The following is a 24,219-nucleotide window of genomic DNA, read 5'->3' as shown; positions in this document are numbered from 1 at the left end:
CTCTTTCTGCACCCTCTGGAACAATGTTCTCTCCAGAAGCTCACTGCAGTGACCCTTGGTGTTATTCCTGGCAGTATCCAGCTCACTGTGACATTTTCACAAACTCACGGAGCAATTTTTGAGTCTTTTTATCATCATTATTAATTTTTTAAAAATCCTTTTTTTTTCTTTTTCTTTCTAAACCATAAACAGGATGCTGTTCTGGAAGCAGACACTGAATTTTGGATTTCCATCTGTTGCGAATTTAATGTGCGTTCTCAGTTCCAAAGCATGATGAAAATAATCCAGTACTTGACAGAGCTGCCAGAGAACAAAGAAGGTAACCACAAACAGCCAGCAAATGCACACAAACCTTCCTGTTGCTCCTCTAGAGACAGGAGACTAAGGCATACCTTAGAAGACTAAGGGATACACAATTACTCTAATGAGTCTAAATTATATTTAAGAGATGTGATACTTTTTTTTCTTCATCCTTTTAGTTATATATTGATTTGAGCACTTAGAATCAAACTATAGTCCTCATTTAGAAGGTACATGAAATCATTTAGTTAAAAGCTGTTACTCAAAGCACACAAGATCTCTGGGACTACCAGTCATTTCTGGGGTTTTTAGGTTTCATTTCTTCCTACTACAGTATAGTGGAGCAATAATGAAACAGTAAGTTTTAAGACTTTTCTAGTCCGTTATTTCAGAGAGCGTTGGGGAAGGTGGGTGAGGGTTGTTTGTTTGTTTTTAAGGAAGGACTATGCCACATTTGATGTTTGAATACATTTCCTCAGCCAGGAAGGACCAGGTAACGACACTGGAAGCAGTTTTCCCACGTATGTGACACGGTGTGTGGTCTTGCCTCAAACGTATGTTGGGCTTGTAGCCAGTGAGCCGTAGCTTTAGGGCCACCAAATAAAGAAGTTCCTTCACATCAAATCGACCAGATGGAATGGCAGTGAAGTGGCACTACTCCTTCTGAGGCTGTAGAAATTTTAAAAATTCTCTCATGTGGTATTCAGAGCTGCTTTTTTTGAACTTCGACATGATTTTGGATGCACAGAAAGACTTTCCTGGATGGGCACCTAACTGCACTTTTGCTTTGTTTCTGTGCTCAGAAATCAAACATCTTTTTCTCTTGGTTGTAAATTTGATCCGTGGATGTTTTTCAACAGATGATCCTGGGCCAAAGAAGTCAAGAGCATGCAAGACAAAGCCCAACAGTGAGGATGGGCAGCTCTTCAATGTGGAGTCCCACTCAGACAAACAACTTCGCCATTTCAAATTCCTGTCAGTGTCCTTCATGTCACAACTTCTGTCCTCTCAGAGCTTTGTAAAAAAGGTAACAGTGGCGTTGGAACTGCTCACGCGAGGCGATCGTGCCGTAACTGTGCTGGAACAGATGGGCGTCCATTCACTTTTCAGTATGGCTTTATGTTCAGAGGGGATGAAGGGATACACTGGCCTGTGTGTCTTGCTGAAACCCCTATTGACAAAGTTGTGAAACTGTGATTTTAATAGACTCAGCTTGTGTGATTGATAAATAGGTTAAAAAAGTGAAATTCCGGCCCCAGTGGATTTCCACTGGCTTTATGGAGTCCGGGATTTCACTCACAGTCTGTATGACTCCAAGTTTGGTGTGGGATTCATGCTGCTAACTCTGACAACACAAAATAAGTGTTGCAAATTTTAAGCTGTGAGTCTAGCTGGAAGTAGTTCCCAGTCTTTCAACTGAACATCATCCACCAAAATGAAGTGTATTTGCTGCTGTGTTGGTACTTCCGAGGATTCTTATATTTTCTTTTAGAACGATGGCTTAAGTGCCAGTGTGGGGAGCTCACAATTACACAGTAGTGGACATTTCATTCAGAGCAAATAAATCTGCATATACTGGAATATTAACTTCATGAGGGGATGCTGGTTTCACAATTGATGTCTTCATTCTTTTTTTAAACCAGATAGTTGAATGTGAAGAAAAAGAAGAGCTGCAGAAGTTGGAACAGAGGTATGCTTTAAAGCTGCTACACTCCTATTTCTAGCTCTTCGTGCAACCTGAGAATATTTATTAGTTTTTTAAGTATAGTCCCATTGTGCTATTTTTGTTCCTCAAGGATGCATTTAATGTTGTCATCAGCAACAAGCAGTATTTACTGTATTCAAGTTATTTAGTTTGGTTTGGTTTTTTTTTTAATATGGTGTGGAGTTTTTTATGTCTGAAAGATTATCCATTCTGTATCCAGTATCCACTCTTCTGGTACTTCTGATGGGGCTTACTGCATTCCTAGTCACAACTGTTACACTGTTGATGATGGGGTCTCTAAAAGAATTCAAGAGTTTTGGCTTCTAAAAATATTGTTATTCCAGGGTGTCCCTGTGTGGGTGTGAGATGCCCAGTAATCACAGGTCAGAGGTGTACTCACTGGGCTGTAACAGCCAGGGATGCAAAACAGAGAGTTTCTTTTGCGGAGCCATAACTTCTGTGTCTGTGCTAAGTGAAGAGGTGTGGAGAGTTTAAATCCTGTGTTCCTTATATGCTCCTTTTTAAACATCTCTGTCTTCCAGGATTGTCTTTGTTTTAAAGCTGAGTTCTTAAGTAGAAGTACTGCTGTGTCCAGATGCTGATTTGGGGGTACCAGGCAAAATTCTGTAATGTGCCATGTGATCTTCCTTATTGCAGTGGCTTTTTCTTAATACCTAGATGTGGTTGCTATGCTCTCTACTGAGTGTTTTTACAATTTTCCTTTATTGTTGCTGTTTCACGAAATTCTGTGCTTTCCAGGAACAAAGTTGACTTACTAAAAGATGCTTCCTTTCCCTCTAGGCTATTAGAAGAAGTTCTTCACTATATTAACACTGTGGCATCCTCAGTGGAAGGAAATGTGGACAAGCCAACAGCCAAATTTTGGAGGGTTCTGCTTAACAAGTCCTATGATATGCTGGATAAAGTATGTCTCGTTAGGCCTCGTGTTAGCAGTGGGACATTGCCAATTTTGTTTATTAATATGACTGCAGTTTGTAGGATTTCTTGTGGGATTAGTAGTAGCCTTTATCAGATGGTCTGCAACCTGGTGTATCACTGTTTAAATTTGTCTAACGATTTTAATGTCTACAGCTAACAGCATAGGCAGAACAACCAGAATACAATCAGGAATGCTCATTTCCTCTAGTTAGTATTCTGCTGGCTGGAAGCAGTCATTTCACTCTCTGGTGGAAAAGAATGGCTTTTGGCAGCATTTCCCACTGTTAGCTTGTAAAGTTTTAACTAATGCTAAGGGAACTGCTTATACTTTTACGTGGAACTGAAATGGAGAAAAAAAAATGCCATGCTTTCCTTTCTAACCTTGCTCTGATGAGAAGTGTGTTTGTGGAATTGGGCTGGCTGTGGCATTGCACGCTGTGAAGCGTACGACTTTGCGCAGCTTGGCAATTCTCTTTTTATCTCCTCTGGAGCCAATTCCAGTTTTCCTGCAGTACATGCAGAAGTATTTTAGGGTAAGGAGTCCCTGCTCACCGGTGTAGATAAAAGGAATTGCTGAGAAAGTCTCAGGGCCAGTGGGTGTTGGCTGTTAGCAGCCAGTGAACAAACTGTAGTAGGACCCAGTACTGTAACTGGAACCTGCTTTGTTCTTTTGCTTGCCTCAGATACAGCGCTGCTACCCTGTCCGCTCTTCTTTCATCCTGAAACCCATGTGGGAAGCTGAAGATAGTTTACCTGTCTTATTTGGAGGTTACTATGTCACAGTGCACGGAAAAGCATTTATGGTATTGATTTGATTGTGTTTTCTTGTAGGTCAATGCCTTATTGCCCACAGAAACCTTCATCCCTGTGATTAGGGGACTAATGACGAATCAGCTCCCATCTGTGAGACGGAAGGCAATGGACCTTTTGAACAATAAGGTGCAGCAGCGCACGAAGTGGCAGAAGAGCCAGGTGAGAAGTGGTTCAGCTCCATTCTTTAGCAGAAATACACAGGGAGAGTTTGATGCAGAAGAGGTTTGCTCGATGTAAAGATGCCAAGTACCAGTGCCAATTCTGGCAGGCAGTTCTTGAGTAGCGAGACGTAGGTGACCTGCCCAGAGCTACCTGGCAGGTTCAGAGTTCCTAATTGCATGTCTCATGTGTGTTCTCTTGTCCTCTTAGATCCTGCAGCTGTTGGAGCTCATTCCTGAGCTCATTGCTATTGTGCAGTGTAAAAGAAAGGAGGAAGAGGAGGAGCAAGCCATCAACAGGCAAACTGCTTTGTTCAGCCTCAAGCTGCTCTGCAAAGGTTTTGGCATGGAAAATGCATTGCCATTTGTACCTGTTCTGAAAACTGCCATTGATCTAATTTCTTCAGAGAAGGAGGAAAAGAACGTGATGGGAAGTGCTTTGCTCTGCATAGCTGAGGTCACTTGTACACTGAAAGCCCAAGCAATACCTCAGCTTCCAAGGTACCGCTGGGTGCTTTTTAACAGAACTAATTCTGCAGCAGGAATGAGTTATGTTGAAATACATGGCTGCAGGAATGCTGCCTGTGACAGCCTGCCCGTGCCTGTGTTTTCTGTAGATAAGAGTAATGGTATTCATAGTGCTTGAAGGGGCTTCCCTTCTGAGAAGCTGGTGGGGAAACAGAGTTTTAGAATTGGTAGCATTCCTTGTGGAGTCTCCGTGAACAGAGAGGCAGTCCTGCGGCTGTAGAAAGTCAGACTGTAGTCTGTCCTTCTATTGTGGAAGAGGTTGCATTTAAAAATATGAGAACCCTGCATGCTACATTATTTTATTCTCCCCATTCAAGAATTCAAGCATCTAACTTGTTGCTTTTAAGACTGTTTTATCTCATTACAAATACAAGTTTCTCATTGTCGTTAAATCTTTAAACTAAAGGCAGGGTTTTGAGCAACCTGCTCTAGTGAAAGGTCCCTGCCTATGGAACTGGTTGGACTAGATGATCTTCAAAGATCCCTTCTGACCCAAACCATTTCACCTTTCTGCCATTCTAAACCTAATATCCTTCATTGGCTTTGAAGAAATGCACCACAGCCCAGACTATTGCTTTTTCCCAAATACTCATGTAAAAATTCATGTGAAAATTGTCCCTGGAGGCTTAACAGATGGGTTTCTGTGATTGGAAATGTGCCTCCAAATGATCAGTGGTTTCACCTTTATTTATGCTTTATTATTCACAGGCTGATGCCGGCACTGTTGAAGACTTTAAAAATTAAGAAGGAGCTGGTCTCCAATGAGATTTACTTGCTGAGTGCCGTCACTGCTCTGCTGAAGGTTGCAGAAACACTACCACACTTCCTTAGTCCTTACCTCTTGGATTGTTTGCTGCAGGTGAGCCAGCGCTTACAAGATACACAGTCTAAGAGCGTCTCCTACACCTGCCTCCACTAGGTTGTTGTTTGCCTCTTTGGATGTGTTTAAAAAAAGGGTAGATCAGGTACTTAGGGATATGGTTTAGCATAGGACGGGAACAGTTGGACTTGATGATCTTAAAGGTCTTTTCCAACCTTGTGATTCTGTGAAAAGATGAATGCTGAAGGATCATTCTGTAATATCTATGAGCTCATCAAATGTGCACATAATGGCTCTAGTTAGGGTAAATCTGACTCCCCTGCTACTGACATGTGCGTTTTTTCAGTGTTTGTCTTCTGCAGGCAGCAAAGCTCTGTACGCAGAAGTCTGCATGTAAGGTGCTCCAAATGCTGCAAACAGCAAAGCTGCCATCTGGCACTTGCAACAGGCAACTGCTGCAAAATAAGCTACTGAGTTGTTTGAAGCATGTCTGACTTGTGTTGTGTTTCCTGATAGGTTGTCCGCTTGGAAAAGATTGTGGTCGAGTTTGGTCCTTCCTCCCAGATAAGCTTGCGTGTAACATCATTGAAAACTATCCTAGCTACAAGGCTGCCTCCCCGAATCCTCCTGCCTGCAGTCACACAGTGTTACAGTGAGGTGGCAAGTACCCGGAAGGTAAGGATTGCTGTCACTCTGCTGCATTGCAGTTAAAATGAAAGGGGAAAAAAAACCACCCAAAAAACCCAAGCAGAACAAAATTGGATTCAGCTGTCCCAGCTGTGTCCCCTCCCAACCTCTTGCCCCCCACTAGCCCACTCAGTTCCCAACAGTACCACAGTTGCCATTCCTTTGCTTTTGTTTTGGCAGAGCTGCCTGGGTTCCCTTATGAACATTTTGAAGGAGCACATCGTTGCCATGGAGAAGGAGCACCTGATCTCCCATCAGTCTGAGCTGACAGCGTTTTTCATGAAGGCCCTGGACTTCCGAACCGAGCATGCCCAGGTGGCTTGTTAAGGGGGGGTGAACCAGAGGGACCTCAGCCTCTGCATGCTAATTCTGCCTGCTGTTCTGAGAAGCACTAGTAGTTCTGCGGTGTATGTGCTCTGAAATTTTGGGTATCCAATATTATGTGCTGGAATTCTTCTCAGGGTAGAAAGCATCATGGTTAGGTGTTTAGTCTGAAACAGACGAAATTACAGTGCTTTGAATTCTTACGTTTTCTACTTTTTCTAGGATGATTTGGAGGAAGTTGGTAAGACAGAGATGTGCATTATTGATTGTCTAATAAGTATGGTCATGAAACTTTCCGAGGCTTCTTTCAGACCCCTTTTCTTCAAGGTAAGACGTTTCACTCATGTGCATCAACATGTTTGTGTTCCCCAGTGCACAGACACCAGAAAGCGCTAATCTGCCTTTCACTTTCAGCTCTTTGATTGGTCCAAAACGGAGTCTACCCTAAAGGACAGACTGCTGACGTTCCACCGGATAGCAGACTGCATCGCAGACAAGCTCAAGGGTCTCTTCACCCTGTTTGCTGGTCACTTAGTGAAGCCATTTGCTGAGACTCTGAACCAGGTCAACATTTCTAAAACAGGTAAGTTCTCCCTTACTAACCAGAGAGGCATTGTCAGGCTAACTCCAGTGGCTGACAGAGGTTGATGAGAACTGCTGAAATTGACTCTTACAGGATTTACTTCCCAGCACATACCTCTCATTTCTCTCTCTCTTCTTTCTCTTACAAATAAGGTATCTTTCTTATTCTGATGGAACCAAAGGACATTTTTCATCCATGGGCTCTGGGCTGCCAGTGCAAACTTGAGACCACATGAAAATTTTCAGTGTCAGTCCCAGTGAGTTCCATGAGAATAAAGTTGTGTGGAAACAGGGTGACTCATTTCTGTCGGTTGGGGTTTGGTTGGGGTTTTTTTCTCATTCTTTGGCTTCTCTTATATGCTGCCTGGTATATTCAGAGTCCTTTATTTTCTGGGCAAAAATGGGTATTACTTTTTTGTATGGGAAACTATTTGCCCATCCTATTTATAGTGATCTGATTAAATCCTCCATGCCCACAGGTATAGCCAGGCACTTTTCCTGTAGCCTGTGGCCATTCCCTTTTATCCCCAGCTGACTGTGAACAGTGGTGGCAGACCTGCTAGGGCATCAGCTAAAAGCCAGATAACGTAGTGCATCCACTTCATGGCTCTGAGTGATGAGTACATAATTGCTGCATAGTACATCCTTTAGCTGTGTTCACAAACTAACACGTTCCTGTCTCGTGGGGAAGTTGTTTTGCATTTTCATTTTGGTGGGGTTTTTTTTCTCCTTGATCTATCTGTAGATGAAGCTTTCTTTGACTCTGAGAACAGCACAGAAAAGAGCTGTCTGCTGTTGCAGTTCACCGTGAACTGTCTGCACAAGCTCTTCCTCTTTGACACCCAGAAGTTCCTGAGTAAGGAGAGAGCGGAAACCTTGATGCTGCCTCTGGTTGATCAGGTATTGACAAACACAAAAGACCAATTCATAACTGGATATTTATTTGCCCATCTGTAAGATTTTTTAACTATCAGTTCTCAATCTCTCCCTTGAAAAAAGGGGAGGAACTAATTTGTTGTCTTTGGGCTACAGCCAGTATTAACTGCTTTGCCTAAGGCTCTGAATTAGTAATATTTTTAGTCCTCTTTTTAAGTGTCTTCATTCCATAGTTAATGCAAGTTGTTGAGCATGTGCAGACTAGTGCACTCCCACTGATATTTTTCATGTAACTCTTGAGTAACCTGAAAGTGAAAGCTGAAGTGCTTTTGGCCATGTTTGTCTGAGCCTGGGTCTGCATGACAAGCTTTTTATTTCCACAGCTAGAAAACATGCTTGGAGGAGATGAGAAGTTCCAGGAACGAGTGACAGCACACCTCCTGCCCTGCATAGCTCAGTTTTCAGTGGCAATGGCAGATGATTCCCTTTGGAAACCACTGAACTACCAAATCCTGCTGAAAATGAGGCACGCCTCTCCTAAGGTTGGGAGCTATCAACATTTGAACTGGTTTTCTTTTGCATTAGCAATTGGGAACAGCACCCTAAAAACCAAAGTGTATTAGCCAAGTCATTGCTAAAATATTAGTCTAAATTAAAACCCTGATACTGTACTATGCTACTCCCAAGTACTAGAGGGACAGATACAACACGGCTTTCTGCTCTTATTGCAAGAAGCCAATATTCCACGTGCAGAGGTCTTCCATAGTGCATGCTTTGGGTTGTGTAAAGGCTTGGTAGCTGCTGGGATGAGAGTTAACCTGTGTGTGTGAAGAAAGGGGCACTTAATAAATAGGCTTGGAGGCTGATAAATACTCATCTTCCAGTTCTCCCTCTTATGTCTTGTCAAGACTCCTGGTTGACAGATTATGTGCCCTCAGGCTTTTGCTGTACTGAGCCAGGTCCTTCCAATACAATGGAACAAAGTAGCATTGTAAAGGGGGGTGAAATACCATTATATCAACTTCCAGCAACATACCTGCTTCTTACAGCCTGTTTTTCCTTTGACATTACCTCAATACAGGTGTTAAGATGTAAATTAACTTTAATTTCCTTCAGTAAGGAAAGCTAGTTTACAAATGTAATTGGGGGGAGGTGGGGGAGAGGGAGAAAAGGGGGATCTATACTGTAATACTTGTTTCCTTACAAAGATTATTGGTTTGGTTTAGGTCCGCTTTGCTGCTCTGCTTGCTGTGGTAGAAGTTGCACAAAAACTGAAGGAGAACTACTTGGTCCTGCTACCCGAATCAATTCCCTTCTTAGCTGAGCTCATGGAAGGTAATGTTCTAGCCTGGCTTTAGTGCAAGCAGATAAGTGGCCTATCACCAAAAAAGAAGTTCAGTTAAATTACAGGAGTTTCTTCAGCGCTAGAGCCTGTACCATCTCTCCCGGTTGCATGTGTTACACCAGCATTACAGTAGAGAAAGTTTGCCCAAGTCCCAAGTCTGTGCCAAAATATTTTTTAGTAATAATTTGATATCTGATGTTTGAAGACAGTTCTAGCCTTGAGAAGTGATGAGGCCTTCCTAGGGAAGCTCTGAAATTACTAATTCCTGCTCTATTGCTTTTCCTAGATGAATGTGAAGAGGTTGAACAGCAGTGTCAGAGGACAATTCACCAACTGGAAGTCATTTTGGGAGAACCCCTCCAGAGCTACTTCTAAATTTATAACCTTTGTTTTTAAATCTTGTCTGACTTACATGAACTTCACACACACAAGTGTTACAGCAAACTGTATTCTAATTTTTATCAGATTGTAACTTTTTAATAAAATATGATAAGAATCTGGCTTTATCATTTCTGAATGCTCTAGGGTCTTTTCATACAACCTGGCCTTAGCTGCTCTTAATGAACAGTGAGAAACTGGAGCAAGCTATAAGCAGATGGGGATAGCTGGGCACAAACTGTGACATGTGAGACTACATTCCACTGTCCCTGTGGAGGGGCTGCCTTGCCCCACTCTCAGCAGGGTACTTGCTGGGACCTGTGGCACTGCGATCCCGAGAATCTGCTTTTCTGTCATTTTTAGGGAAGAAACCTGCTCAAAAGAAAGTAACAACAAACTAGGATTGATAGAGCAGAAAAAGCTGCTTTTTAGTTTTTGCTGTGTTAATGAATTTACCAAAAAATTCACCACTTGCTTTGCACCAGAAGATGCTGGTTCATTACACTGCTGGTACGAAAGGCACTTGGACTCTGAAGCATGGTTTCAAACGCCACGCGAGTTAGAACTAACACCACAAAGGATTATCGCGATCCCATGGTGCCATGCAGATCCCAGCTGTAGAAAGGTTACCCCACTGTGGTTGTGTTTCATTTCTTTAAACAATTATTAATCACATCTGCTAACAAAAGGATGCTCGCATGGGAGCTTCCTGCTGGCTTCTTGGATAAAGGCAGGGACCAGCAAGTAGTGTCACTGCAGTTACTGAGTGGGAGCTGCCTACCAGCTCCTCTGTTACAATCAGCCAGCCAAGGGATAGGTACAGCGCAAGACAAAATACAGGTAAAAAAGGGACCGTAGCTACTCAGCTACACTTGGAGAAAAGCAGAGTTCACAACTGGTTTTTATTTATGCTTTATATATATTAAATCTTTGCAGAGTCTTTTAGAATACATCTTATTCTTGAAATTGCTTCATTCTTCAGCAGCTGTTAAATAGGATCATCCCTCAGGCATGTAGTGAAAGCCCATAGCAACTTATTTTAAAAAAGAGTATAAAAGTTAAGAGTGACATTTGTACAGAAACCTGATTGAATAGGGACAACTTGTTTCAGATCAACAGCATTTTAACACAAGACAGAAAAAGGATTCATTCTCTATTTCACTGCTGAGCACCTGAGTCTCCCCTCAGCTGACACCCTGCCTGGAGTACCTGTAGTCACACATTTTTTTAAAAAACCCAAAACCCATAGACTTCTACTTCAGTGCCTAAGCAGGCTCAGTGCTGGAGCCACTTCAGATCAAACAAGCTATGATCAAACATTCAGATCAAACATTCTACGCAACTGGAACCAGCTAAATCATTTTCTTATGTTTCACTTTGGAAAACTAAAAGCTAGAAATGCTGATGTATGTTTGATTTAAGCCACTTAATAGCAGGAGCCGACATAACCATGTGTGTCAGAGAAGGTACTGCAGCAGCAGGCTGAGAAGCAAGATGAAAAATCTTGCCTTTCTCCAGAACTGATGGGCCAACTGTATGCTTAAGCCAGCCTCGCTAAAGAGATTACAGCTGCTAATACAGACTAAGAAGCAGAAGAGTACATTTCATAATTCTTTTAAATTAATTACCAGTGTCCCTTTTGGAATGGAAAACCACACCTTCAGATCCTATTTCAATCTCCTTTCTACTTCACAGTAATATTGAACGTACGCTATCAGGGAATGCAGAGTGGTAGTTTAACTTAAACACACTGAGTGCAGTTGTTAGACACGTTATGATGTGGTATTTTCATATTGCTAGGTTGAGTAATACAGGAGATTTATCTGAGCAAACACTCAGCTTGCCAGGAAAGTAAAGGAGGACTTAATCTCGCAGTTAGCAGCTCTGGTACTCACCTAACTCAGGGAGGCAGATGCAGAAGCCTAGATAGATAATGTCAGGCTCAGTGCGAGTCAGCACCTGTTTGTCCTCAACAAGGAGGCACTGTCTTTAGAAGACATGTAATTCTTGGAGTGCTGCTTGAAAAGAACTAGCAGCTCCTCACATCTAACAACTGAATATCTCCTGTGATTTCCACTATGTTAATCTTTTCCAGTTGTTTAAAACGATGCTTGTACTCCAGAATGTGAACACCATTAACAGCAACTTTGAACTGGTGGGTGTCACATAAAATGATGAGCTGAAAAGCAAGAAAAGAAAGAGTTAAGATTTAAGCTCAGGTAAGACATGAAAAACAACCTGATGTTCTAGCCTAGACTTGGGTGAGCCCTGCTTCTGTTACAAAGAATGTTTCATCTAGAAAAAACATTTAAAGAAGTGGAACTTCAGTAACATTTACAGGATCACAGAATAACTCCAGTTGGAAGGGGCCCATAAGGATCATGGAATCCAACTCAATTCAATTAAAATTCCTTCTGCACACAGGCTGAATTCTTCCAACTATTTAAAATGAAAACTCATTAAAACCAAATGAAATCTCCGCTCCCTAGGGTCAGAGTTAATCCTAAATATTCCCACACTGATGTGCTGAAACGCAGGAACAGCCGTTTTCTGGAAATCTTTATTAGCACCACTGCTCATCCTTTCGGCAGAATTACCAGTTCCATGCTATGTCTCAGTTAATCTTACCTCAAAGTACATCCCTGGACTGAAAGGGAAATGAGGAACTTCTCTTTCTTCTTCTCCCCAGCTGTCATGAAGGTATGAGTTTCTGACAAACACTTTGTTCTTCACCCGGGGATTCAGATGTAACGCGATGTCATTGGAGTCATGTGGCTTCAGATCTATTGCAAAGCTGGAAGATATTATTTTAAAGCTTACTATACCAAGGGTTTATAAACATGATGCAGCAGTCCATGCTATTTATCAAGCCCTTAGCCAATACTCAGAGCTGTTCTGGAGCCAGGGCTGTGTTTGACCAAAAGAACCCAGCAGGCAGTTAACATGCAATTGTCTCCTTTGCACAGAAACCTTTGCTGGAGGTGGCAGGTGTAGTGGGTTCATGTCCTACATCTGCTTCATCACTCATGGCTTTCTGTTCATGTCTCAGCAAGGAGGTACTGAGCTAAGCTGACCACCTGCTGCTCCCCTACAGCACTAGGAAGCAGCACTGTCACAGAAACATAGGGTGCTACTTGCTCCACCACCTCTTCTTTCAACTCAGGCAGTGCTGAGCCGGAGGCTTTGTGATGCCTAAACACATTATGTTCTTTCTGCCAACAAACTGTTTAGACTCTAATGAAAAGTTTGATGATTCTATGTACATTTAAGACGTGTGGGACACCATGCATACAAAGTGTTGCTATGTAGGCAGCTGTGCTGGTTTTGGCTGGGATGGCGTTAATTTTCTTCAGAGTAGCTGGTACTGGGCTGGGTTTGGGTTTGTGCTGGAAACAGTGTAACACAGGGGTGTTTTGGTTACTGCTGAGCAGCGCTTGCACAGAGCCAAGGCCTTTGCTGCTTCTCACCCCACCAGCGAGTGCAATGGGGGTGCACACGGAGTTGGGTGGGGACACATCCAGGACAGCTGACCCCTACTAACTGAAGGGATATCCCACACCATGTGACATCATGTTCAGCTGGGGAAAGAAAAAGGAGAGGAGAGACATCTAGAGCAGTGGCGTTTGTTTCCCCAAGTAGCCGTTACGTGTGATGGAGCCCTGCTTTCCTGGGCATGGCTGAGCTCCTGCCTGCCCATGGGAGTGAGGAATTAATTCCTTCTCTTGCTTTGCTTGGGCACAGCTTTTGCTTTCCCTGTTAAACTCTCTGTATCTCAGCTCACATGCTTCCTCATTTTTACTCTTCCAACTTTTTCCCCCATCCCAGTGGGTGCAGAGTGAGCGAGTGGCAGTCTGGTGCTGTTACCAGGCAGGGTTAAACCACAACAGCAGCATAACCCTGCCCAGGCTGAACAAATACTCTGCAATCTCAAACACATCCACAACACAGGGTTCCTAAAGGGGAGCTCTGGAGAAGAGTGATCAGAGGGAAGTCTCACACAAATTCAAAGGAATGCTTCAACCTGTGCCAAAGACCTCACTGCATCTGAAGAAGAAATATACCTCTCCCAGATTAGCTCCAGCTGTCAGGTTATTTTCCTCCTTTGAGAAGCCTAGAATTGCTAAACCCAGGTACAAAATACAGCAACAGCCACACTTCTGAGCTGTGAAATCCTCGTTTCCACAAAGAAAGAGGAACATCTCTAACTGTGTGAACTTAGTGAAAAACATTAAATAACTTACAAACTTGATTAAAATCTATATCTTTAAAAGCACAAACACAAAGGAGGCTTCTAAACTTTGAGTTCCAGTATTATGAACTCTGAGTGCTGTTCAACTGCAGAGAAGATATATGGTCTGAGGAAGCAGGAGCACAGTGCATACACTCAGTATAAAAAGCATGCTGCTCATCACTTGTACTAATTGCTTCACTTTTAGGCATGTTTCTGCAGATCCAAAACCACACTTCAAGCAAAGAGCATGCTGAAGCACAGACATTTCCTCAGCTCCATTTTGACCGTGTTACCCCTCTCCTTCCCCCCACCACCCCCTTTAAATGACACTGGAAAATGTCATCTTCACAACCCATTGTTCCTAATTTGCTATCAAAACTCATACTCCCCTACCAGCTTTCATCACTCAGTTGCCACATTGGCCACCTTCATGCTTCTACAGTCCCCAAGGAGGCAGCCTGAGAAGTATTCAGAGACACATTGTAACATGCAGCATTTCAGCACACCAGCAACTCATCCAACTCATTTACCATCTACCTCTGCAACTTCCCTTAGCCTTTGATCTCTGGAAAAGCTGTCTTTGTGTGACACGTGCTCACTTGCCTTGCACAATGGGAACCCTACACAGACACAGAAACTGGTGCATGATGCAGATTTAGTAGGTAAGGTTTTACCTTCACTTTTCACAATGGAGCTGTTCTTTAAGTCCTCTCTAAAGCAGTATCCTGCAGGTTCCAGACAAAACTGCACTGTAGTTGCAGGTGATTGCAGATGCAAAATTGCAAGTGAGTAAGGATATACTGAGGCAAGTGAAAAGCCTACTCATTCTCAAGAGTAGCTCACTTAAATAGCAGAAAAATTCAGTAACATTTACCTCTTGGGGTTTTTATTCACTTCTCCTTTAATGGCAATCGTGCGTCCTGGACAAAGTGCAGTATCAAGTTTCCCAATGTAAGGAACTTCCTGGAAGTAGACCACCAGTAAAAACTTTGACTATGACTTACTTTTTTCAATCTACAAGCTGAGCTTTACTATGGCAGGAAGAAATTTAGCCTACAACTATGAATCTGCAGTTATACCTAAAGTTATTCCTAACAACACGTATCTGGAATTCTAACACTATAGAGGAAAACTTATCCTGAGATAAGCATGTCAATCTGTTGGGTTTTTTCTTTAGAGTACCACCTTGGGTTCAAATTTACAACTACTTCTGACACCACAAATGGTGGAAAGAGGTGGGGGGGAAGCATGCACAAAAAGTCCCTGTACATAATTATTTTGGCATCTTGACCTCTCCTCTCTGAAAGCTTCAGTTATGCTTTGAATAAGACTCATGCTAGGTCTGTAGTCCCACAGTTGCACAGTCCCTCCTGGCACGAGTTCATAATGACAGATTAATGATAGGTTTTATTTACATATTTTTTTCTCCCCCCCCCCTCATTTCAGAAAGTCCACCACTCAGAAATGACAACAGGGCATGTTATTTGGTTTCAAAAAAACAACTGTAGAAGGCAGACTGTCAAGTGACAACCAAAATCATGGTGCTCACTACATTTTCACCTTCTCCACAAATTCTATCTGTATATATTCCTGGCTTCTAAACTCTTTCCAGTTTAAGTATGGTCCTCACTCCAGTCTGGATACTCTCCACCTGTAGAGGTTTTTGCAGAAGGATGAGCACTCACTTCTAGCTAGCTGCAAGTTCCAACCCTAAGGTATGACACTTGCATCCAGCCACCCAAGGTGTCTACAGGGTAAGCACAGACCTGTCAGCAAGAGGAAGGTGTAGCCAGACAGACTATATATGCACTTAACATAAGGCCATTTGGCTTAATATGACTGCAGAACACTTTTGTTTTGCCAGTATTCCTTAGAGGGGAGAAAATTAAGCATGCTTATTTGAAAAGAGTTTTTAATGTAATTTGGTTCTTTAGAGCTTTGACTATTCCACTTTTTATTTTTCTGTTTATGGCTGTGAACACTGAATTTATATTTCAGGGTTCATATATGGTTTAACAAATAGCTTCACTAGCAGCAGCAGAGAGGATTAATATCTACAAAACCTCATTGATGATCACCTGCCAGTGGAGTCTTGATTCCTTTGTTCTGTCCATGTGTTATCATTAATAACAAACACGTGTTTATTTCATTTTTTTTTACTATTAACGTTTGCCACAAATCTACACAAGATACTTACAAACTGTGAACTACTTGGCATCTCCCCCTACAAAAGAAAATAAGTAACATTAGCTGGCTTATCAGAAAACAGGGAGATTCAGTCAATCTTTTACATACATACGTACATTTTCTGTGTTTATCTTTGTTACTCCTAGAGATGATGACACAGAGCCTTGTAAAGACTGCAGAGAAAGAGATATTTAGATGGCATTGCTAAACAGAGCTTTAACATAAAGTTGGTTTAGAACCATATATGGTGCTCCTTTGAAGGGCCAACGGTGAACGTGGAAATTTAGGACTATGATCCAGATACCAGACCCACATAAACCAAGGAAAAGTCCTGAAGATCAATTGCTGAAGCAAAATCAAAATTTCTCAAGACCACCTCATTAGTTTACATTTTTATATAACAGTCACTGTTAACCCCTTAGCATCTGAGGGAGGGTACCCAATGAGTTTTCCTCACTGGGAAAACTGTCCCGGCATTGGGATTCTAAGCAGCCCATTGCATCCCCTGTCCCTGTTGCATATGAACACCACGGTCATGGCAAAGGCAGAGTTCCAGCCTAGCCCTGGCAGATTTTACCTTCAGATGTTTGGTTCAATACAAGCCTCTCTCTTCCTCCTCAGAAGAGTATATTAGAAGCAAAGACAAAAAGGAAAAAAATCACCTTTGTGCATTCCCCTCTTCCCCAAAGGACAGAGCATCCACATCCACAGAAAAAGCAACTCTCTTTCATTTTGTGCTTGGCACAGAAACCAGACTACTGCACCTGCTTGCCCCCAAGCAGTCCTGACCAGAACCAGGACACAAGCTCTTCTCAGAGTCAGTCCTCCAAGACCAGGACTCAGACAGCTTTGAAGTAACATTATTCTAGCAACATGCCCATAAAAGTCTGTATGTAGACTTTGCAAATAATCAGTGAGCTGGCCTATCATGAATGCCTAGACCCCATTTTGTTCAGGCCCAAATATCCACTTACTATCAACAGTCTGCTGACCTGAGTGAGACCTGGTGTTTGGCAGCAAGAGAACCAAGCTTTGCTCACCATGTAAGTGAGGATGGGGCAGAAGTGTCCTTGTTTCAGCTTGGATAGAGTTAATTTTCTTTCTAGCAGCCAGTGGAATGCAGTGTTTTGGAGTCAGAAGGAGAGCAGTGCAGAATATTGCAGAGGAGTAGGAAAGCTGTCTTAATGATGGCAGGAAGGAACGGAAAAGGCATCCACCTTCTGTACCTCCCTGGAATTTATCACCTTCTGTTTCTGCTCTAGAAGTCTCATCCTTCCAGAGTGGAAAGATGTCTCCTTCTGCTCAAGGGGAAACATGTTTTCAACTCCTCCCTGTTGGTTTTCTTTCACTAGCAGAGCTGGCATCTGAGAAGAAACACTGCCTGTACTTCAATTTCACTGCAGTTTCATCCAAGTGCAAGTCAAGACACAAAGTCTTCGAGAAAGGACACTTCTTATGTCTCCCCAGAAATAAACATGCACTCCTACTTACGAATTTATTTAATGGTTCAGTAATTTTAGCAGGAAAAACAGGGTTGTGTGCACAAGCAGTTCTACAAGGGGTTGAACTTGACACTTGGAAGCACTGAATACAGAGAGCTCTTTTTGGAACTCCAGCAATATTTGAGAAGTCTAATCCATTCCTAGATCCAGTATCCAAGCAATTCTTGTATCATTTCTCCTGTTAATTTTGTAAGCTGTAAACATTGCCCCTAACCTCAAGACTAAAACAGGAAGACAGACATCCTCACATGAGACTCACATGTTAAATGCTGGGAGAAAAGAAGTCATGTTACTGACGTTAAGACTGTGCAGCTACTTTACTTCCTTTTCTTTACTTCCTTTTCCCCATGAATCCTACTCTGGTTTCACAAGGCAGACAAAAGGAATAGAACAAGTCAGCTGTCTATGAAACTTACGTTAGAAACAATGTCTATAGTTTTGATCCACACTTTGCCACTTATTCCAAGAGTATCTATTCTTTCAAGGCTTATTCTGTGGTTGTAGAGCAGCAGGTGCTTCTTGTTTACAGTCACCTAAAGAGTCAAGAAATGATATAGCAAAATTGTTTTAAACATACATTCCGCTGGCCATGTATCAAATTGCATTCATGTATCTCTGGTTCAATACTGAAGTAGGGAACCTTCTAGAAATTTCAGAGCCACTACATTCAGTTCATCCATGATTCCATCTCACTTTCAATCACTATGATGGAGATTTGACTGCACTAAAATTTGTATTTCACACCTTTTGTTTCTATCACCTGATCATTTACCAGTGTGGCATTACCAATCTAATAGGATCTATTATTGCAGTCTACCTTGTGTTTCATAGAATACTCTGAGTTAGAAGGGACCCATAACAATCATCAAGTCCAACTCTGGCTCCACACAGGACCAGACAAGTCAGAGCATGTCATTGAGGGCATCGTCCAAATGCTTTTTGACCTCAGTCCAGCTCAGTGCTGTGACCGCTTCCCTGGGAAGCCTGTTCCAGTGCCCAACTACCCTCTCAGCAAAGAACCTCTTCCTAAAACCCACTCCAAACCTCCCCTGTCTCAGCTTCATACCGTTCCCTCAGGTTCTGTCACTGGTCACCTGTGTGTACACTCCCCCTTGTCAGGAAGCCATGGACTGCGATGAGGTCTCCCCTCTGCCTCCTCTAGACTGTACTGAAGCCTCGAAAAGCCGGAATCAAAACTCAACAGCCAGGGAACTTCATCCTCCCCTTATAAGACTTCCCCTACAGATCCCCTTCACCATCCTTGTTACCCTCTTCTGGACACTGTCCAATAGTTTTGTGTCCCTCTTGTACTGTGACACCCAAAACTGCACACAGTACTCGAGGTGAGGCCGCACCAGTGCGGTGTAGAGCTGGACAATCACCTCCCTGGACTGGCTGGCCATGCCGTGCTGGATGCACCCCAGGATACAGTTGGCCCTCCTGGCTGCCTGGGCACACTCATCCCCCAGTCTGTACGTGCAGCCAGGGTTACCCCTTCCCAGATGCAGAATCTGGCACTTGCCCTTGTTAAACTTCATATTGCTGGTGATTGCCCAGCTCTCCAATTTGTCCAGGTCTTTCTGCAGGGCTTCTCCACCCTCAGCAGAGTCAACAGCTCCTCCCAGCTTCGCGCCATCTGCAAATTTACTTAAGACACCCTCTAGTCCTGTGCCCAGGTCGCTTATGAAAATTTTTTTTTAAAATGGGCCTAAAATAGAGCCCTGGAAAACCCCACTAACTGACTGACCACCAGCCAGATGTAACCCCATTTACAACCACTCTCTGGGCCCAACCCATCAGCCAACTGCCCACCCAGCACATTATGGCTTTGCCTAGCTGTATGCTGGGCATTTTGTCCAGCAACACTGTGAGGCACAGTATCAAAAGCCTTACTGAAGTCCAAAAAATAACATCAACTGGTTTCCCTTGGTCAACCAGCTGGGTGACCTTGTTGTAAAAGGAAATCAGATGGGATAGACAGGAACTTGCACTCCTGAACCTGTGTTGGCTGTGACCAATGACTGTGTTGTCCTTTAGGTTTCCTCCAACAGCTGTGTGCAAGACAGGTTTATCCTAAGGCCAGCTCTTTGCACTTAAGGAGGGAAGGATGGAGTAGCCATTAGCCACAGCAGGCAGTTACTTGAACTGAAAATTAAAGGTCTGATTTCTTTTGCACCTCTTTAAAGAACAGCTTTTAAGCATTTCTGTAGTTAGACTATACCTAGGAAACAGAGAAGGCAATTAGACAAACAACTGGCTACAGATAAAGAATTGACCCAGACTCACCTGGAACTTATCCTGTAAAACCAGGATGACAATCTGAAATGACTTCCCTTTCTGAAAGGGCATTTCGTAAGTGATCTCCTCCCAGCCCCATTTTTCCCTTTCCAGCGTGTTGCAAACAATACAGCCAGACCTTCTGAAGCGGGGGTTGAAATGAAATGCCACATCAGCTCGAGGCTTTATGCTGCTGCCACACTGTAAATCCACCTGGAACCTAATCATAAAAATAAGACAAATAACATTCAGCTCAACATTCGGTCAAGAAATCACCTAAAAACTTGATACACTGTGGTTTTAGTGGGGAGGCTCAGAACAGGCAGACACAATGAGAGTTGTTGGATAAGGAAAAAGCCCAAACATACACTTGTCCAACTCCTACACATTTGTGAATGGCTCTCCCACGATTTACTGCAATGAATTAAAATACTTCAGTATTTAATGATTATCATCCATATCATGTAAGGGCCTCACTGTGTTCACCACCTTCCTTCCAGTCATACTCAGTAAAATGACCAAACAAACCTTTGGTAGAGTCAGGAACAGAATGCTCACACTGGGCACAGGCGCTACTTCATACCTTCTTATCCCAGTTTAAGCTAACTCCTTCATGCAACAGATTCAGTTATAAACTCTGTCTCACACAACCTCTTCAGACAAGCATATACTCTGACAGGGGAAATAAGCCAAAGCTGGCAACAGAAAAAGAAGAAGAGAAGGAAAAGAAGAAGAGAAGGAAAAAGAAAAGAGAAGGTAGGATCCCCAGAAAGCAAAAAATCAGTTCATCCTCCACTTCTCTTCACAGAGCTTTCATTAACCACTTAAGCCTATATTCACATATTCTCTATGACACTTTCACAAAGATTTAGGATCAAGCCTTTTTGTCCCATTTTAAGTAGGAACCCTGAAAACATTTTATTCATTACATTCTTGTTCACATGATGACGATGCAAAAAGTGACACCACAGCTAGTACCTGTCTGAATCATCTGGAACAGTCCCATGTATCACAATCTGCTTTCCTGGAACAAGGCCACCATGTATTGTCCCAACATATGGAATGAGCTAGAAGGGGGAATTAAAATAAAATTAAAAATTCACATAATATTTTGTGATGGAGGCAAAAAAAACCCCACAATAGCCTTAAAAATAATATTCTAATAATTGTACGGTGTTCTAGCACATTAAAAGAAACACAACTAGCATTTCATTTAAGATTAACAGTTGAAAAGCTCTAACTACCCAGCACAATGAGAAGGAAAATCCCAGGAGATTTTCATCTACGAAAACCAACCATCTCAGATCAAATAAAAACTTAAATTTCCAGGCTCCATTCCTAGCTCTCACATGAAGAATGGCAATATTTTATCGACTCACTTTCAATAGAGTATAAAGAGGATTCACTTCAAATTAAGTCACTGCCAAGGGCTGGCTTATCAGCCCTTTGCTGGTAGCAGGGGGCACCTTCCACAAACCCTTTTGACCCCAGCCTACAGCAGCTGCCTTCTTCCTTCTTCTTGCACTGTTTTGGAAAATAATGATTGGAAAAGAAGTGACTGTGTCACACAGCAGGGTGCCTTCTCAGTAAAAACTACAAGACTAACACAACAAAATACCTCATCCCAGTGAGCTGAGAACAGCAAGGTGCACTGAAACATCCCTGGCTCAGCTGTCTCAGTATTTGTGGTATCTACAGTATGCGTACATATGTATCTTGATTATTTTAGTTTTAACATGCTGCTCCTGAGGGTAGTAGCTCTGAGTAAAGCTGTACAGTAATAAATTACTGGTTCAGTCTGCAAAGACTAACCAGGGAAACACACAGACATAGGCCAAGGATGCTAGGACTTAACTCTCTAGTGGATCAGTTATTTACCCCTGGAAGAGAAGCTGTGGGAAAAACAAAACAAATACATTTAAGAGAAAAGCAGGTTGGCCCATCAGCTTTACAGAAGCTCAGACATGGAATCTGTGAAGCCATAATAGAGCATTTCCTGGGTGCAATACTACAGACTTAATGAGGGTTTGTCATCATAGAACATACCTGTAATTTCCCTGCATCTCAAGATGGTCTTCTATTGATTTTTTCTTATTTATTAAGAGTAATGCCTGTGACATCACATGATCTACCAGCACCCTGGCTCTCTTCCAGACCTCCAAAAATTATCTCTGAAGCCAACTGGTCAACGTCAACTGAGTTTGAGAGGTCTCAAAGATAAAGTTTTTCCTAATATCTGGCAGTTTTCATACGAGAAGAGGACATATTATAGTCTTACAGGCAAAAGAACTGTGATAACACAGCTTTCATCCAGCTCACTGGGTAGGGAACAGCTGCCCTGTCAGATAGGGCATGACATTTCGTGCCACAGATGGGTGGAGCAAAGGGCACGGATGATTCAGAACAGTACAGTAGGGAACAAATATGTCTCAGCCTCAAAGTTGCAACAAAGTTCTTAAGTTTTGCTGCTCATGGAACAATTTACTGAAACAGTGAATCCTTCACAGCCTGCCTTCCTCCACCCCTACCAAATTCATCCTGTGGTGTAACACAGGTGACAGAATCACAGAAGGGCTGAGGTTGGGAGATGCCTCTGGCACCAATGCCTTGCCCAAAGCAAGGTCCTATAGAGCAGGCTGCTCACGGCCTTGTCTGAAGGTTGCACTGAGGTCTTTGGGACAATCTTTCCCAACTCTGTCTTCATATTCCAGACCCAAAATTATCAGTCTTATTCCCACTTTAGGCTCTTGAACCCTAAGTACTAGCTTATCCCTTTATATTCTCCAGACTAGGCTTGTCTCCCATCATGCTCATCAGTCCCTTTGCATCCACCAAATTTTGCTGGACTCTCACTCTCTGCCTTAGATAGATTATTGGGGGTTTTTTGTCCTAGATACCTCCTCTCACTCCAAAATCCCCACTCACAAACTTTCATCCTCACGTTATTTTTGCAGTTCAGTCCTTCCACCTTCTAGTTAATCTCCACACAGTTTCCCTCCTCTGTGGTGGTTTGACCAGCTGGGTTCTTGTGAGAAAGGTTGAAGCTACTCCCTCACCACCCCTCACTCTATCCACTTTGCAAGCAGGGAACACATAGTGGGACAGAACAATCAGATTCACTGAGGGCACAGGTGTGTATCATGCAAAACTGCAACAGATAAGGAAGCCCTGCGCAGATCTGTGCTACTGTACTCTCCATACTCTGCAGGCTTTAATATTTTTAAAGAGTTCTAGCACAGAATGTTAACGATACAATCTCCTGCAGGCTCAAAAGAGTTACCTTTTAAAGATACAATGACAAACACAGGTACAGCCCACCCCTCCAGTCACATGCTAGTGTCAGGCTGCTGTCCCAGATTATGAGAATACTAGAGCTTTTCAGAGAAATCTCCAGACTCTAAGCTAGCCAAACAACATTGTCAAATCCACTCTGCAACCACTGACTAGTGCTTGCTCAAGTTTTCCCTACAAAACAGGATTTATTACAAGGTAAGATATAAATTATTGAAAAAGATTCCAAGTTTAATTGTTCAGACTGAGGTGAAAAGCACCTCCAAGAAAAAAACCAAAAAACCAACAAAAAAAACCACCAAACAAACCACACACACACACAAAAAACCCACACCAAAAAAAAAAACCCAAACCCAAAACACAAACACACACTCCCCACCCATTTCACAGTGCTGCCAGGCTCCAACCATGTTTTGCAGAGAATCGGGAGTGAAAACACTGCCTATCATATTTTCACTTTCAATTCTGCAAAAAACAGCAGAGATCCACATAAACTGCATGTGAAAAAGGATCATCCTCCAAAGCTGACAGAATTTCCTTTCTGTTTTTGGAAGTCCCACGCACTAAACATCCAGCACAGTTTTTAAACACCGCTCAGCTCCTAATGCCGCCTGTGACATTCCCTCTCAAATACCCGAGCGATGCCATGAATTCTCAGGAACACCCTTCACTATGCCAAGCAGTTTGAGTACTAAATCTTGACAAGCAACAGCAAAGTCCTGTTTCCCGAGGGAGAGGTTGTTGGCATGCCGGGGGAGTTACCGGGTTGCTGATTGCCTTCTGCGGTCTAACCAAGGACATCATCTTCCCTCCTCCAGTTTACGGTTGTCAGTTCTGTGTGACTGCTGCTGGAGCTGGTGGAGCAGCACCAAAGGAGGGATCCCTTTGAAAAGTAAAAAAGTAAAAACTTTTAATTAGAAAGGAACAAAGTGACACTACATGAAGTGAAACCCTCCAAGGCGTTAACTTTAAACAGCACAAGAAATTATGCCAACACCTTCTTCTGACAAATTTGCTGGGGTTTCAAAATACAAAAATTTCAGGCTGGCTTAAAGAAATAACCACCTTAGAGAAATGCCACCTTAACAAGGAACAGTGAGCACGGGTACACAATGCCATCAGCAGCTTCCTGAGATTGGGTGTAACAAGACAGAATTCCAAATAAAAATCATCGCTGCACAGGGCAACACTGGTAACTCAGTGCCCCTCAGCTGGACCCCAAGAGCTCTCCCTTTGCAGCTGACCTCTGCTTGCAGACAGGGAAGAGATGCACAGC

General features: G+C 42.8%; 2 protein-coding genes across 2 annotated transcripts in view; one reads left to right on the top strand and one right to left on the bottom strand.

Annotated features, from left to right (window-relative positions):
* Positions 1–9,794, top strand: part of HEATR1 (HEAT repeat containing 1) — a gene marked incomplete at its 5' end in the record, with an annotated part of 35,478 nt that extends 25,684 nt beyond the window's left edge. Inside the window, 15 exons of the mRNA XM_084262521.1 lie at positions 193–319; positions 1,161–1,327; positions 1,944–1,990; positions 2,807–2,930; positions 3,776–3,916; positions 4,127–4,416; positions 5,152–5,302; positions 5,780–5,938; positions 6,131–6,265; positions 6,497–6,601; positions 6,689–6,857; positions 7,602–7,756; positions 8,116–8,274; positions 8,959–9,067; positions 9,364–9,794. Coding sequence (XP_084118647.1) covers positions 193–319; positions 1,161–1,327; positions 1,944–1,990; positions 2,807–2,930; positions 3,776–3,916; positions 4,127–4,416; positions 5,152–5,302; positions 5,780–5,938; positions 6,131–6,265; positions 6,497–6,601; positions 6,689–6,857; positions 7,602–7,756; positions 8,116–8,274; positions 8,959–9,067; positions 9,364–9,452 — 2,127 coding nt within the window. The 3' untranslated portion in view covers positions 9,453–9,794. The remainder of the gene's footprint in view (positions 1–192; positions 320–1,160; positions 1,328–1,943; positions 1,991–2,806; positions 2,931–3,775; positions 3,917–4,126; positions 4,417–5,151; positions 5,303–5,779; positions 5,939–6,130; positions 6,266–6,496; positions 6,602–6,688; positions 6,858–7,601; positions 7,757–8,115; positions 8,275–8,958; positions 9,068–9,363) is intronic.
* Positions 9,795–10,322: 528 nt separating this feature from the next.
* Positions 10,323–23,747, bottom strand: LGALS8 (galectin 8; the record flags this gene model as incomplete). Its single annotated transcript, XM_084261760.1, has 9 exons — positions 10,323–11,634; positions 12,084–12,249; positions 14,561–14,649; positions 15,884–15,910; positions 15,990–16,046; positions 17,792–17,908; positions 19,662–19,872; positions 20,631–20,719; positions 23,706–23,747. The coding sequence occupies 9 exons, from the start codon at positions 23,745–23,747 to the stop codon at positions 11,485–11,487; spliced, it is 948 nt and encodes a 315-aa protein (XP_084117886.1). The 3' UTR covers positions 10,323–11,484.
* Positions 23,748–24,219: the final 472 nt, after the last annotated feature.

This window comes from Gallinula chloropus, assembly GCF_964237585.1.
Source record: "Gallinula chloropus genome assembly, chromosome: 3".
Taxonomy (NCBI): Eukaryota; Metazoa; Chordata; class Aves; order Gruiformes; family Rallidae; genus Gallinula; species Gallinula chloropus.
This window is presented reverse-complemented; position numbering and strand designations above follow the sequence as displayed.